Source organism: Paramormyrops kingsleyae, chromosome 1 (assembly GCF_048594095.1).
Source record: "Paramormyrops kingsleyae isolate MSU_618 chromosome 1, PKINGS_0.4, whole genome shotgun sequence".
Classification (NCBI taxonomy): domain Eukaryota; kingdom Metazoa; phylum Chordata; class Actinopteri; order Osteoglossiformes; family Mormyridae; genus Paramormyrops; species Paramormyrops kingsleyae.
In genome coordinates, this window is record NC_132797.1 from 29703595 (window position 1) to 29718194 (window position 14600).

The following is a 14600-nucleotide window of genomic DNA, read 5'->3' on the forward strand; positions in this document are numbered from 1 at the left end:
TATTTAACTGTTAGTCAGCCGTTGAATTGACGGGAATAATGATTTCCTACACCTGTCGCATTGGGAAAACATTTTTGGAAGCTGACATACCACCAGAGCCACCCAGGGGGCATCAGTAGAAGGTAAAGAGGAACGTGGGCATCCCAGCTTTAAAGGTACGAGGTTAAAAATAGCAGATGAGTCTGGGGCTGAGAGCATCCTGCTTGGGCACCTAATGGATTTGACACAGGATCCATGAGACGCAATGCAAGACAATACCGTCTCTTCTGAAGCTAATGACGTACCCTACCATCATACTGCCCTCCTCCCCCCCCCCAACAACCCACGTCAAAGTTGTCTGATAGGCCACATTCTGGGGCAGTGAGTTAGGCTACAATGTCTGTGATTAGAAGGTCATTCATTTACAGGTCTATACATACTGGGACATCGACACAATTCTAATCTTTTTGGCTCGATACACCACCACAATGGATTTTAAATGAAAGGAACAAGATGTGCTTTAACTACAGACTTTCAGCTTTAATGTGAGGGTAAACTGTGTAGGAATTACAACAGTTTGTATATGTGCCTCCAACTTTTTAAGGGACCAAAAGTAATGGGACAATTGGCTGCTCAGCTGTTCCATGGCCAGCTGTGTGTTATTCCCTCATTATCTTATTTACAAGGAGCAGATAAAAGGTCTAGAGTTCATTTCAAGTGTGCTATTTGCATTTGGAATCTGTTGCTGTCAGCTCTCAATATGAGATCCAAAGAGCTGTCACTATCAGTGAAGCAAGCCATCATTAGGCTGAAAATAAAAACAAACCCATCAGAGAGATAGCAAAAACATTAGGTGTGGCCAAATCAACTGTTTGGAACATTCTTAAAAAAAGAAAGACCGCACCGGTGAGCTCAGCAACACCAAAAGACCTGGAAGACCACAGAAAACAACTGTGGTGGATGACCGAAGAATTCTTTCCCTGGTGAAGAAAAACCCCTTCAAAACAGTTGACCAGAACAAGAACACTCCCCAGGAGGTAGGTGTATGTGTGTCAAAGTCAACAATCAAGAGAAGACTTCACCAGAGTGAATACAGAGGGTTCACCACAAGATGAAAACCATTGGTGAGCCTCAAAAACAGGAAGGCCAGATTAGAGTTTGCCAAACAACATCTAAAAAAGCCTTTATAGTTCTGGAACAATATCCTATGGACAGATGAGACAAAGATCAACTTGTACCAGAGTGATGGGAAGAGAAGAGTATGGAGAAGGAAAGGAACTGCTCATGATCCAAAACATACCACCTCATCAGTGAAGCATGGTGGTGGTAGTGTCATGGCGTGGGTATGGATGGCTGCCAATGGAACTGGTTCCCTTGTGTTTATTGATGATGTGACTGCTGACAAAAGCAGCAGGATGAATTCTGAAGTTTTTCGGGGAATATTATCTGCTCATATTCAGCCAAATGCTTCAGAACTCATTGGACGGTGCTTCACAGTGCAGATGGACAATGACCCAAAGCATACTGTGAAAGCAACCAAAGAGTTTTTTAAGTCAAAGAAGTGGAATGTTATGCAATGGCCAAGTCAATCACCTGACCTGAATCCGATTGAGCATGCATTTCACTTGCTGAAGACAAAACTGAAGGGAAAATGCCCCAAGAACAAGCAGGAACTGAAGACAGTTACAGTAGAGGCCTGGCAGAGCATCACCAGGGATGTAACCCAGCGTCTGGTGATGTCTATGCATTCCAGACTTCAGGCTGTAATTAACTGCAAAGGATTTGCAACCAAATATTAAAAAGTGAAGGTTTCATTTATGATTGTTAATTTGTCCCATTACTTTTGGTCCCTTAAAAAGTTTGAGGCACATATACAAACTGTTGTAATTCCTACACTGTTCACCTGATTTGTATGTAAAAACCCTCAAATTAAAGCTGAAAGTCTGCAGTTAAAGCACATCTTCTTCGTTTCATGTCAAATCCATTGTGGTGGTGTATAGAGCCAAAAAGATTAGAATTGTGTTGATGTCCCAATATTTATGGACCTGACTGTAAATCCCATAGTTAGCAGAGTAATTTCACCCTCAACCCCCCCCCCATCGCTCCAGAAGCAGTCTGAGCCTGCTTTTGCTAAAAAGAAATGTATGTCTGTTTGGGCAGAAGTGTCTACAAAATAAATGTAATCTAAATGTCACTACCACAGGATCCATGATGCAAAATAACTTCTCAACATGCTCCGAGAAGCTGTGGGTTGCCATTTGGGTGTTAATTAGGGGTTGAGATAAAAAGAAGATATGGATCATTTTATTTTCTAAACGGAACCATAGAAAACACACCTTGCAGCACAGCCACCCCCATAAGTATACTGCCCCCTGATGGTCACCCCAATCAATATTTTCTACAGGCACCACTGGACTGAAGGAATCCATTGTTTTTTTTTTCTTGTTTTTGGGCCACATCCTGACTGGTCCTGACTGTGTAGGCACTGCCATCAGGACGGTTAGGACCACCCCCCCGAACAACCCACTGAGAGAGCTGTTGGCACACGCTCGGCGAGGCAGGGAAGCTCAAGGGCAGAGCTAATCCGTCAATACGACGCGCGCCGTCACCCAGCGGGACTGGCTCCCGCTCCCGGCCAAGGACAAATCGGAAGCTTCACGCTCTCAGCGGCAGGAGCACGAGGCGGGAGACAGCACAGCAGGAACGGTGACCTCTTAAGAGCATCGCATCCGTCCGGTTAAGACGCACAGCGGTGCGGAGATGTCACTCACATGTTACGCTTGTCTTTACTCTTTTAGGATGGAATCCGTCACTTAGTCAATCTGACACCACACGCCCAAACATCGATTTGAGATTTTTATTTTATTTTTCGACCAACCTCAAACAGCTGTTTCGCACACAACTCCTGAAACGATAACTTATGTCCTAATACAGCAAATCCAAAAAAAAAATCTAAACATAAATAATACGATAAAATAAAAATGCATATATTAAGTCTTATATATTATCAATCTCCCTTTAAAACAATGAATGACAAACAAAAATATTAAATATGAACCCAAACTATGCACAGCATCATCACACCATACACAGACATTTAGCGTACGTTCCTTTAATAACCACCAGATCTTGGTAAACTATAGTCTTTAATACAAATATAAACTAATTCTGAAATACTTTTAAATTTATATGTATATATGTGCATTTATATATTGTATATACAGTTTGTTTACAATCCGAAGGGGTGATATTTCATTAATAACTTAAAGAGAACGCTTACAAAACTAAAGCAGGACGCCCCCTTTCACATCAAACGGAATTAGACTGCAGTTCTCCTACAATCAGGGGCTGTGAGACGCTACGGAACAAGAAAAATAACACAGGGAAATGACGTTTGTGACGTTTACGCCGGGAGAACAGTCGTCAGTGTATGGCTTCACCCAAAATCCCTCCTGCGAGCTGCCGTCCACAGCCAGAGGACACCCCACGCCCTCCCCATGGCGCACGGTCGGCGGTCACGGTCAACCGGCTCTCCTGCGGGGGGGCCGTCTCCCAGGGTTATGACATGACGCCGAAGACGGGATTGTGCCGGCAGATGCTCGGCCCGTATTCCTCGTAGGCCTTCTTGGTGTGGCAGACCTGGAAAAACTCAGGCTGCCGGGAAGCAGACGGTGCAGCCGTTAGTGGGTGGGTCTCTGTGCCTCCCCATATTAAGCCTTTCTGGAGGGGGGTCGGGGGTTTCTGTAAGTGATCGATTCTGAGGAAGCCCAGGCTGCTGGTTTGTTCAGCTTAAAACTTACTGAGCCAAAAAACTGACCATAATACTCAAAAAAAAAACACACACACAGCGTAAATGGTAACTGCAAGATTATACTAATTAAACAAACGTTCAGGTCAATACAATAAGTGCATCTTTCTATGTAGGTTAAAATTTCAAATTAGTTATTTTTTACGTATAAAAGAATATGTTGGATGCCTTTAGCCCATTTTTACTGCAATTCCACTGCAACCATAACAGACTTTTTGTTCAAAACTGTAGAACTTCGTGGCTTCAGAAGATGATTCTGTATAAATTCTGACCTCAAATGCTCGGTGACCCACCCGCATTATCATACATCAGGGGCAAAAGCCCCCTCCCCCCCGGATCTGTACTTACAGTGGAGGCCAGCATGGAGCCCCCGAACCAGACGGCGTAGCGCTGCATGTGGTGCGTCACCACCTGCACCTCCATGGGCTTGGGCTGCAACAGAGAGAGCAGAATGACGCACTTCCACCCCAGACCTCTAGGTGTCACTGTACCCACTGCCCACGCCTGCCATGCGTTACACAGAAACTTTTTTTTCAGGTAATTGTTTTTTTTATATAAAAATTTTAATAAATTCAATATTCACTCAAGCTTTATAAAAATCCTGCAGTTCATGTCACAACACATCTTGGGAAATTAATATACGGCTGGATCCTTCCCACAGCTTATTAGGTGAGTTTTCATTTTCTCGGGGAAGAGCGGTAACACATGGGCTGGGATTTGGGTTCAAACTCGTCAGCTCGAGTTTCCTCGCGAAGGTAAACACCTGCGAAACGCGCCGACCCGTCCTCAGTGAGCGTGAGGCTCCTGGGTTTTCACAGCGCCAAGCAGAGGAATCACTGGAGTTTCTCCTCTGTTCCTGTCGAACAAGACCTCAGCCGTGTTCCGAACGGCCCAACTGGGGAAGCGTACCTTTATCCTCCCCCCACTGAGCTCCTCGCTGAGCTTCAGCCGAGCATCCACCACTCGCTTCAGGTCTCTCTGCAGACGTCTCCCAAAGTCCCTAAACATGGTTGAGCCTCCGGAGAGGACGATGTTCTGTAACATGGGAGAAGTGCTGCTCGTCAGTTGGAGAAGACAACGCCACATGCAATTCAGACTGGGGAAGGCTGACACAGCAGAACTGGGTCGTAGCAGAGCCCTGCAGAAGGTCACATACAGCTGGAGGCTCAACGATGACGAGGGAACATCCAGAACTTCTACAGCCTCGAGCTTCACCAGTAAAAATATCCTAATGTACAGTACTGTGCCAAAGTCTTAGGCAGCCTAAACAAATATTTAAAGCAATTTTTCTAGGTAGTAAGTGTATATTTGCTCAGAACAAAAAAAAAATCACTAACATATGCAAATTAACAATAACAATAAAAAACAAACAATAACGTTCTGATATCTTGTTGGATGACTAGATGAACACCAAACCTCTCCTCAGGGGCACCTCAGCCATTAAGTGTATTTGTTAAATGTCACCACCAGTTCACTTAATTAATTAATTTAATTAGTTTAAAAAGTCAATGAGGTATTGATTAGCCGAACAAGGTGGGGTGAAGAAAATACATGGGTATATAGGTGCAAAAAAGGGGGTGACTTTAGGAGAGGTTTTGAAATAGCTAAACTGACACACTTTGACAGACATAATACACCAACATGAAGATCATTTAAGCATTATTTGCTTTGACCGCCTAAGACTTTCGTGTAGTATTGTAATTAAAGTTACTTAGAAAACGGTCTCAAATCCAGATCTTAACTCATGGTCTAGTAGTGAATCTCCCCACTGTCACACCACATGTTAAACTACACAGGCCCACACAAGAAACCCAAGTCCTGCTTTGATGAAATCAGGCTTCGTCTGGGGCCAAAGTGATCTTCCGATGCAAAACAAAAGACGCTGATATCCCGAGCCCATCACAGCAGCAACCTTCTAATGAACATAATCAGCGAAACCTTGCGAGACCAGACAATGGGGGGGGGGGGGGGGAATTGGAAACTCTCCCTTCACAGAATTAAATATTGACATCCTCCAACAATGTAGATCTGCTATGCATCCCTCATGCGGGGGTCAGTGAAAGGCTAATGCATTCATTCTGGGGGGTGTTACCATGCCGCATTATGCTGAAGTTGTGTGGTCGCGGCCCCTTTTTCTTCCTAAATCATCGATATTCACTGCTGGTTGAGGGGGTTACGGGGTCCATGAATCGCCACGGCAACCGATTTCATGGCTGACAACCAACTTAGTCATTTGTGATAAGATGTCCTTACCGTGCCTCGCTGGTATCGGCAGACATGTTAATTGGCTGCACTTATTTTGTCAGCTGGAGACTTGTAGTGATTGACTTTCGGCTATTAAATCTCCAGAACTTTACTGTTCAGGCTCGCTATCTCAACAGACAGAGACCTGCCGGGTTCGCCTCAGAATCCGGCTCATCCGCTCCCGCGCGGCGGATGGGCTTCTCGGATATGGCGAGTTATTTACGCCAACGAGAGAGGTTCACATTAAAACAGGAAGCCCCGTCTGGGTACCGCTCAGGAGAAAACATCTATGGTGTTGTGGTCTGGGTCTCCTCATAAGAAGCCCATCAGTAAACATTTCAAACATTTTTTCTAGCAAATTCTAGCTAGCCCCCACTGAGGCAGATGTGCAGATGGCTGTGGCTGGTGTCTGGAGAAAACACCAGCATGATACGGCCTGTTTGGGAACAGATCGACAGCATGATAAACCCGTTTAGTCATATATTATGAAACAATTAGCAGAATAAAAACATTTTGGTGCAGCAAAGGCAAACTTAGTCTCAAACTACCAGAGGCCCTGTTCTAATGTCTGTATGAATCCATAAAGTAAATATAAAAAAGTGATCATTCACGGTGGAGGCCAAGGCTCAAAGCACAAAAGGTATTTTTTCTATTTACCGCAGACAAATGGAAAATGTCACCTCTAGTCTGTGACTCAGAGATGCTAACTGTCCTGAAGGCAGCGCCTACACACTGACCCATAAGGACCAGTCAGACCCATAAAATCACTGCACCCCCCAGCTCAAGGGATGCCCACCCCATCCCGTTCTTGCTGGCATTCACACTGAGAAGCAGCCAAGCGCATGCAGCTCATTCATAAAGTACACACTGCCCCCTAGCTGCCATGGAGGGTGAAACACACAGGCTTCAGTCCAGTACAACAGGACGCCATATAAAACCCACCTAAGGCCCCTGATCAAGGTTATTAACCCCGACAGTTTGGATAAAAGCATCTACTAGATAATATAAATGTAATAAACTTTCTGGATATATTTTTGATCATTGTGTGAGGCACAGCTGACAAAGCTACCAGTCAATAAATGAGTGAATAAATAAGACCAACATTAAACTGCCATTCAGTCAGACTTGCCACCTCCTCACCATTACGGGATCACCGGCATATCACACCCCCTCCCTCCGTAATACCCACACCCTGCCGGAGTCACAACCCGGGATGCCCTCCCTGCCTCACGAGCGCCCTGAAATTATACCTTGTACAAGGGCCTCCTCACGTCAATCGGACAGTTCTGTATGACCTCGTCCACCACGTCGGAGATGGGCTGCATGAAGTCAGGGTTGGCGAACTGGGGAATATAAGAAATGGTAATATTATGCTTCATTTGCAATCAGCGGGGTTACAGCATCCAAGAACCACACAGTAGATACAGACACCCTGGGGGGGACAAGATAGCGGAATTCCCTAATGATATATAAACATCCAGAACCTAAAAGGAGTAGGGCCACCCACTGCAGGACAGCTTCAATCCTTCTTAGAGTGCTGATATACACACCCTGGTCTGTGTGCAGCAGCATATTTCAGTGGCAGTATTCGCGTGGGGCCCCCTGTTGGCCACAAACAATCACTGCACTGGGGGGGACGGGGGCTCCAAAGTAACTTTTTGAGTGGCACCCCAAAAACAACAACTCCGCCCCTGGAGATACTGGATCAACGTTCAACCGGAAAAGCCTCCAGTTCTTTGAAGGATGAATGGGATAGGAATCTACATCACGCTCTGCTCTGGTGGGCATGAGTGTCACAGACCGTGTTGGCGATGCCTAACGATGTGTGTGGGGGTGTAACCTGGGAACATCATGAGAGAGCAGCGCTGGCACCATGGGGCGCACCTGGTCCTGCACAATAGCCTCATACTCCTTCTTATCCCATTATGCAACCACGTAGAGCAAACTTTGGACATAATGATTTGCACTAGACGGCTGCTTGTCCTATTACAGATGCCCCATGTCGAGCTTCTGCTCTTTCCAAAGGAAAGCCTGTCCAGATGTGGGACGCAGGGCGAAAGATGACTCATCAGGCCGTATCACTTAGCTCCATCGCTCAAGGACTTGGGTTTTGTGTTTCTTACACCAAGTTATGCGACTTTGCGCGTCGTCCTTGGATACGAGCAGTTTCCGAGCTGCGTCTCTCTTGTAAACTCCCGCTCCGTGAAGCTCAGGACATACGGTTTATACTGAGACCACATTACAGAGGCTCTGATGAGTCAGTCATTTCTGATGCCTTTGCGCCAGTTAAGGATCAACAATTTAGCAAATTGTGCCGATAAGCAATTCGGCATAAGCTGTCATTGTTTTCGGGACCATTGCTCTAGACATGTAAAATAATTTTTGCAGTTTTTGTGACTGGTGTACATCTGCCATTGTGGGGCGGTCAGGCCTCCTTTACAGCTGACAAAGACTTCAGCTTTGCTGCTGCACTTACAATTATTGTTTTAGTCACTTCAAAATTGCTTCTGTTTCCAATATTTTGTCCACCTGCTGTGTGTGTGTGTACATATATAAATATATGTGAATATATACACAATTAAAATAAGCATCATTTCAAAATAAACTGTAATTACAAACAGGCATAGTGTAGGCCACTAATCACAACCTTTTAGCAAGGTTAAGGTCACATGTAAAAAAAACAAAAACAAAAACAACATGAAGAGGTCCATTCTGACTGCGAGCCATGTTTGACACTCGCCAGCTCTGAAATGCTATGTTCTTGTCTTAGTTATGAAACGAGGCATGTAATTGAAGCCCCGCGTAACTCTCCTAGAAGTAGGAGGGCAAGAAGGAGGGAGGAGGAAGTAGGGGAGCGGCAAAAAAAGAGAGGGAATTTACCTCGGGGTGAAAAAAGATCTCGGGTCCCAAGAAACGCTCGTAGCCGACGTCTATGAGGAATTCGCTCTTGCTTATAGCATTGATCCCCCTGTACTTCTTGATCCACCTCCCAGGGTCCGTATCATATTTTGTGAATTCTTTTACGATGTCAGGGCAGATGTAGCAGTATCTCTCCTAATGGGTGTGGGGGGGAGGGGGGGGGGGGATGAACCATCAAACACAGCAAAGTTATTCAGGGCAACGTAAATCTTACATCCCAGATAAAATCAATGTGCATTTTTAGCGTTTAATATCAAAAAACGTAACATATGTTTGGCCCGTATGTGTAGAAGGTTCCTCTTAATGAGTGTTTTTGGCTTTTTAAAAGCGCCAAAGTGAACAGTTCATTATGTGAGTTTGCGAGGTTTGACTGCAGTTCTCAAAAAGACGAGGGGACCAGATGTGTTCGGCGTGGGAGGCGAGGACTACCTTCACCGCCTTCGCTGTCTCCAGAGACTGTTCCGGAGGGATGCCGACCTCCCGCTCTCGAAGTAGCTGCTGGATGAAGTATGTTATGTCCCGACCAGCAATGGGAATGTGTTTGATGCAGCTGCCAATCACGTAACCTTCAGCCTGGGGGGGGGGCACACAGGACACAGTCAGGCTCAGGTCACGGTCAGAGGCGGGATTGTTGCTTCAGGCCCGCTCCGATTGTAGTGACTGTTTGTGGCCAACAGGGGGCACCTAAATGCATGGCTTGAGTGGTGGTAAATATCACTGCTGGCTGAGGCGTGCAGTCTTATCCATCAAAGCTTAGCTTATAAATGGTTCATTACACCCCCCAGTGTCTGATTTGTGTTAGAGGTCTGGGGATGGGGGGGGGTTCCCTGGTGGGCAGCCCGACCATGACGTGACAGTATAACAGGTTTGCATAAAATGTAGGACAGGGATCTCCAAACATATTTACAGTGAGCGCGTCTACAAAGACCTCTACAAAGAAAATAATCTGGGAAGTTATGTAGGTTATATTTGGGTCACTGTGGTAGAACATGTTGACTAGGGGGAGGTGGGAGGTGGCAACGTTAAAAGTTTTCAGATGGTAAAAGTTGTCAACCCCTCTGATTCCCCTCAGTTATGGATTCTTCACCTCTCCCCAGCTGTCGAAACATCACAGACGACCCCTTAGCAATTATGCTCCACTGACAGTCACCTCAGAAGTAATCCCACACGAGCCTATAAATCGCATTTCGGTCCCCAGCTCTTGGTGGTGGGCCGCTGTGCTGTTGTTAATCCGGTTTTCAGGCAGCCATTAATCAAAAACACCGGAAATGCTCTGCTGGGCAGCCAATGAGACGGAGCGGATTAGATGTGACAGGTTGTCACGCCGACAGCAGCCTGCTGCCACACAAACAGAGGCGACAGATGCTAAACGTCCTACCAACTCGTGTGTTGCCCTTCAGGTGACATTTCTGAGAGGGAAGACAACAGCTCCTACTGGGCTTCTAATTCCAGCATGACTGCGCTTTGCTATTTTTTTTTTTTTTTTTTTAAACGTGGTGCCACTGAATTTATGAAATGGTTTTAACACTGCAGGCTTTGTGGCTTGACTTACATAGCGACTCACACACTGCTACAGCCGGCAGTATTTTTTATGGGGCAGTAAATCTGTGGGTTAGGAATCTGTGTCTGGAAGGTTGTTGGCTTGCAACCTACGGATGGCAGAGTAATAATACCAGTTCTAGGTCCATGCGCAGGGCCCTTAAACCAAAACCTGCTCCAAGAGTGCAGCAAACATAGCCAACCCTGCGATCTGAACCCATGCTTTGCTCTTGCCTACTGCATGTGTGCCTAACACCAAGTTGTACTTGCTTTGTGTACAATGACAATAAAGGCATCCTGTTCCATACAGGAAAAAGGGCAGATGTGTCTGTTTCCACAAAAAAAATTCAAGAAGGGCTCAAGCAAAGTCATGAGGAAGAATCATAAGTGGACAAGTTTCTTCTATGCGCCTTGGTCTCAGTAGTAATGGTACGTAATAGTAGTATTGTGTATATGTCTGTTTTTGAAATAAATAGAAAAGTTGATATAATCAGCCTCCATTGGATCACAAATGCGCGTGATGAAGCTTTCATATCAGGTTCTGGCGTTTGCCACGGACATCAGGGTGCAAGTTGACAAAAAAGCACATGTAGTCGGGAGAGGTGTGATGATTCTCACCACAGGAATGGCGTGGGTCACCCCGTCGCCACTGTCGATCACGATACCCGTCAGGGTACGCTCGCCGACGGCTCTGGAGGTCCAGGAGGCAGCCAAGGCCAGCACTGCCTGAGGAGGGGGAAAAAAAACGTCAGAAACTACGTTCATGCGATTCCAGAATGTAACACGCTAATCTCCGGTCAGGTGCCATACCTGCACAGCGACGTAGAGCCCCGGAACGTTGAAGGTCTCAAACATGATCTCGGCCAGGTACTCCCTGTTCTCTGGCGTGTTCAGTGGAGGTTCTGTCTGGAGATGTGAGTTATTTAGATTGGGTCTGAACTCAGGTTCAAGCCATCTCCCAGATAAAAAAAAGCCTTTTATTCAGAAGTAGTTATTAATGAATGAACATTTTTAAACAACAACAACTCTAAGACTAATAGACAGAGAGGATTAGACTGAATTACCTAGATGCCAAGTGAATAAACTTTAAGAACGTGCCAAAATGAATGGGATATATTTCCCATGAAAAGCCTCTCGTGACAGGGAAAGGGACGGGGATGGGGACAGAGGTGGCTGGTCCTACCATCAGGAAGTAGTGGTCTTCTGGCTCTGCTCGCAGATACTTAAATATCACTTGTTCCATGAACTTCTCCATGAGATCCCAGTCCTCGATGATGCCATGCCGAATCGGCCACTGTGGAGCAGGGACAACGTTTCAGTGCGCCGCTGAAATTTAGGTTTACAGGACATTTAAATGCTTTACTGACTCCTTAACTCACTTACAAATAAACTATTATAAAGCTGAGCTTTTTACTAGAGCAAGGCGCCCTTTGGACTCAAACCACCAACATTTGGGGTAACTACAGCACCACCTACTGCAAATTACTGGTAGCAAAGAGTGGAGGATGGATTCTAAATTTCAACAAAAAACCTCACTAAAAACACACAGCACTCTCGTTATTCATGATGGCATAAAACTATACATACTCTAAATTCAAGATTGTATGCTCGTTCAATTCCCTGTTTTTAGTACACAAATAAAGAAGTTACAGTTGACTAATATCAGTTAGTTACGAAAACCTTATTACCATGTTAGTAATATCCTCTGATTAATCACCATTTGGGTTCACTGGAAAAGGTATTTAAAAAACACGATGCCATTTCGATTCCCTACACGTTCGATTTCAACTGTACCGTGCACTCAGTAATTAGCTTTTCTCTTTCGAAAGTTTAGCGCAGAGCCCCCTACGGTCACAACAAGAACAACATGGGACTCTTTGCTGAAGACACGCGACCTTGGTTGCATAGTTGGGCTTATCAATCGCTTCGTCTCCAATGAAGAAATCCAGATCGTCCACCCCGCGCATGAGTCGTCTCTGCGCCTGGTCTCCGACGCCGGCAGTTTCTCGGATGGCGATGCCTGGAAATATTTAAGGAGTCTTCCACTTGTGGAAAAGGCAGATGTCTACCCTAGCCATCAAAAAGCTCTGAGAACTCAAGTCTAAATTTATCTGTGCCACAAAATATTGTGCCCCAATTATATAGGTATAATAAAACTGAACACTTCTCCAAACAGCACAGTCTTGCCTACTGTATGTGCTATAGGTCTTTTCTACTGAGTTCATTCATACTCATACTCAAACTTATATTCAACACAATCTAATCACAGAGATAGATTGAGGAAGATCCATGTCTAACCTAAAAGGTCAAACCTGCATTGTTTACTACCGTTAAAATGTTTACTTGCTTGGCTCATTAGCGTTTCTTAACTGGAGAGCTTAATCTGCATTCCAAACTACCCTAATTAATTCTGAACAAATATAGATACAGCCATGGGCTTTTATAACGCAAGCTTTAATTAGCGTTTTGCAAGCTAAATTTAATTAATGCCACTATCTCAAATGCTTTCTTTTTTTTTGCATCAATAAAACACGAAAAAACTTGCAACTAAACAATTTTCATATGAATTATTTTCCAAAGCACATCTCGTTACTTTCCATATTAAGGTTAGGCAGGCAGACTATCTGAGCCTTTATATACTCAGTTTCCACCGCTACATTATCAGTTTGCTACCTCCAGACAACAACAGTTAATTAAGCTGCGGAGTCCGGGGCAGATATTTATAAAGGTACAAAGACAGTGGAAGTAAGCCTATAATGAATATTCTAAGTCCAATATTTGTGAGCTTACTTAATTCATCTTGATACTTACAGGAGGGAATGATAAACTGGGGCTCGGTATTTCCGGCATATCCGATCTTGGTGTATCTGAGCGCGCAGGAGAGATTAGTAACACAGAAAATAATTAAACGCTCCGCTGCACCATATTTCCACTACGTAGAAAACACATGACAGGTACAAATTACTCATATTTTTGCGCAGTACCGGTGCATTTGTATGTACAGATTAATTGACTTTGTTCCCCACCGGCCCCAAACACTATTTCAGTGCCACCATTTATCAAAAAAACATGATCTGTAGATCTTTTTATTTGTACATGTGCGATATGTAAGTAAAATCCTCAAATTATGTAGGGAAAGACGTATCAGAGTGTTATGGGCACCGCAACATTTATTCACTAATCTCCGGTAGGCGAAGCTGATAAAAAACCCAAATAAATTACTTGCAATTCGCATAATTCTGACAGATATAAGGACGAGCAGAAAGCAGATTTCCATCGCATATCTAGCACACAACGGTGCGTCTTCCCAAAGGGAATAAACCTGACCCAATTTTTACGCTGTAAACAAACGGAATCTGTTAATAGGTAACGAGTGACATTATAAATAGTGCCAAAAACCAATAGACTTGAACAAATTTAAATAATTACTTATTGATAATACACGAACCCAACTAAATTCGTGAGATAACGAGCTAGTAGGTACTACATATATAGTACTGGAGTTTGAGTGTAGCTAAATAAATGAATGACAAACTTAGTTGGTGCGCATCCTTTGCAAATTATTATTATTATTATTGCATTACATTTACGGGATGTTGCTGTTACAGAAAATAACTCGGCTGTCATGGCAGATGCAGGTCCCGGTCGACTGCGCCAGTCGTGCGTCATGACCGGGTCGGTTAATGCTAAACCCGAGACTCAAATGTAAATATGTGATCTAACCAAGAAATTATACATGCAACAACTATTAAGTAAACGCAATAATAAACTCACCCCGTTCCGCCGTCAATGACGCAAGGAGGTAAATGAACTGCCATGATCGGCTTGGTGTGATGAATGACCCTCCTAGAAAATCATAAATTACCACACCTATTAAGCTACAGTAACCTATAGTGTGAATAATAATAAAGCATTTATTATTACCACAGTAGGACTTCCGTGGTTATTGCATTACCGTGCCGGGTGCACCCCCGTACCGTTATAATAACGATCTGACAGCAGGATTACTTCCCGAGTCAAAGGCGAAAAAGACACTGGATCCATCCCCGGATGTAGCGGGACAGGCGCTGGATTTGCTGGGGCTGGTTTGTAACTCTGAAGTGGATTTAGT

The 14600-nt window shown here is 44.5% G+C and overlaps 1 protein-coding gene across 3 annotated transcripts; it reads right to left on the bottom strand.

The window, feature by feature from the left end:
* Positions 1-2822: 2822 nt before the first annotated feature.
* Positions 2823-14600, bottom strand: actr3b (actin related protein 3B). Of its 3 annotated transcripts, none has more exons than XM_023826781.2 (13): positions 14467-14600; positions 14264-14335; positions 13301-13356; positions 12385-12509; positions 11673-11783; positions 11300-11395; positions 11108-11215; positions 9380-9523; positions 8912-9085; positions 7282-7374; positions 4697-4822; positions 4136-4219; positions 2823-3633 (listed from the first exon to the last, which is right to left on the bottom strand). In XM_023826781.2, the coding sequence occupies exons 2-13, from the start codon at positions 14305-14307 to the stop codon at positions 3538-3540; spliced, it is 1257 nt and encodes a 418-aa protein (XP_023682549.1). In that variant the 5' UTR covers positions 14308-14335; positions 14467-14600; the 3' UTR covers positions 2823-3537. The 3 variants fall into 3 exon arrangements, with proteins under 3 accessions (XP_023682549.1, XP_023682547.1, XP_023682548.1); XM_023826779.2 differs by having other exon boundaries at positions 14445-14532; XM_023826780.2 differs by having other exon boundaries at positions 14414-14511.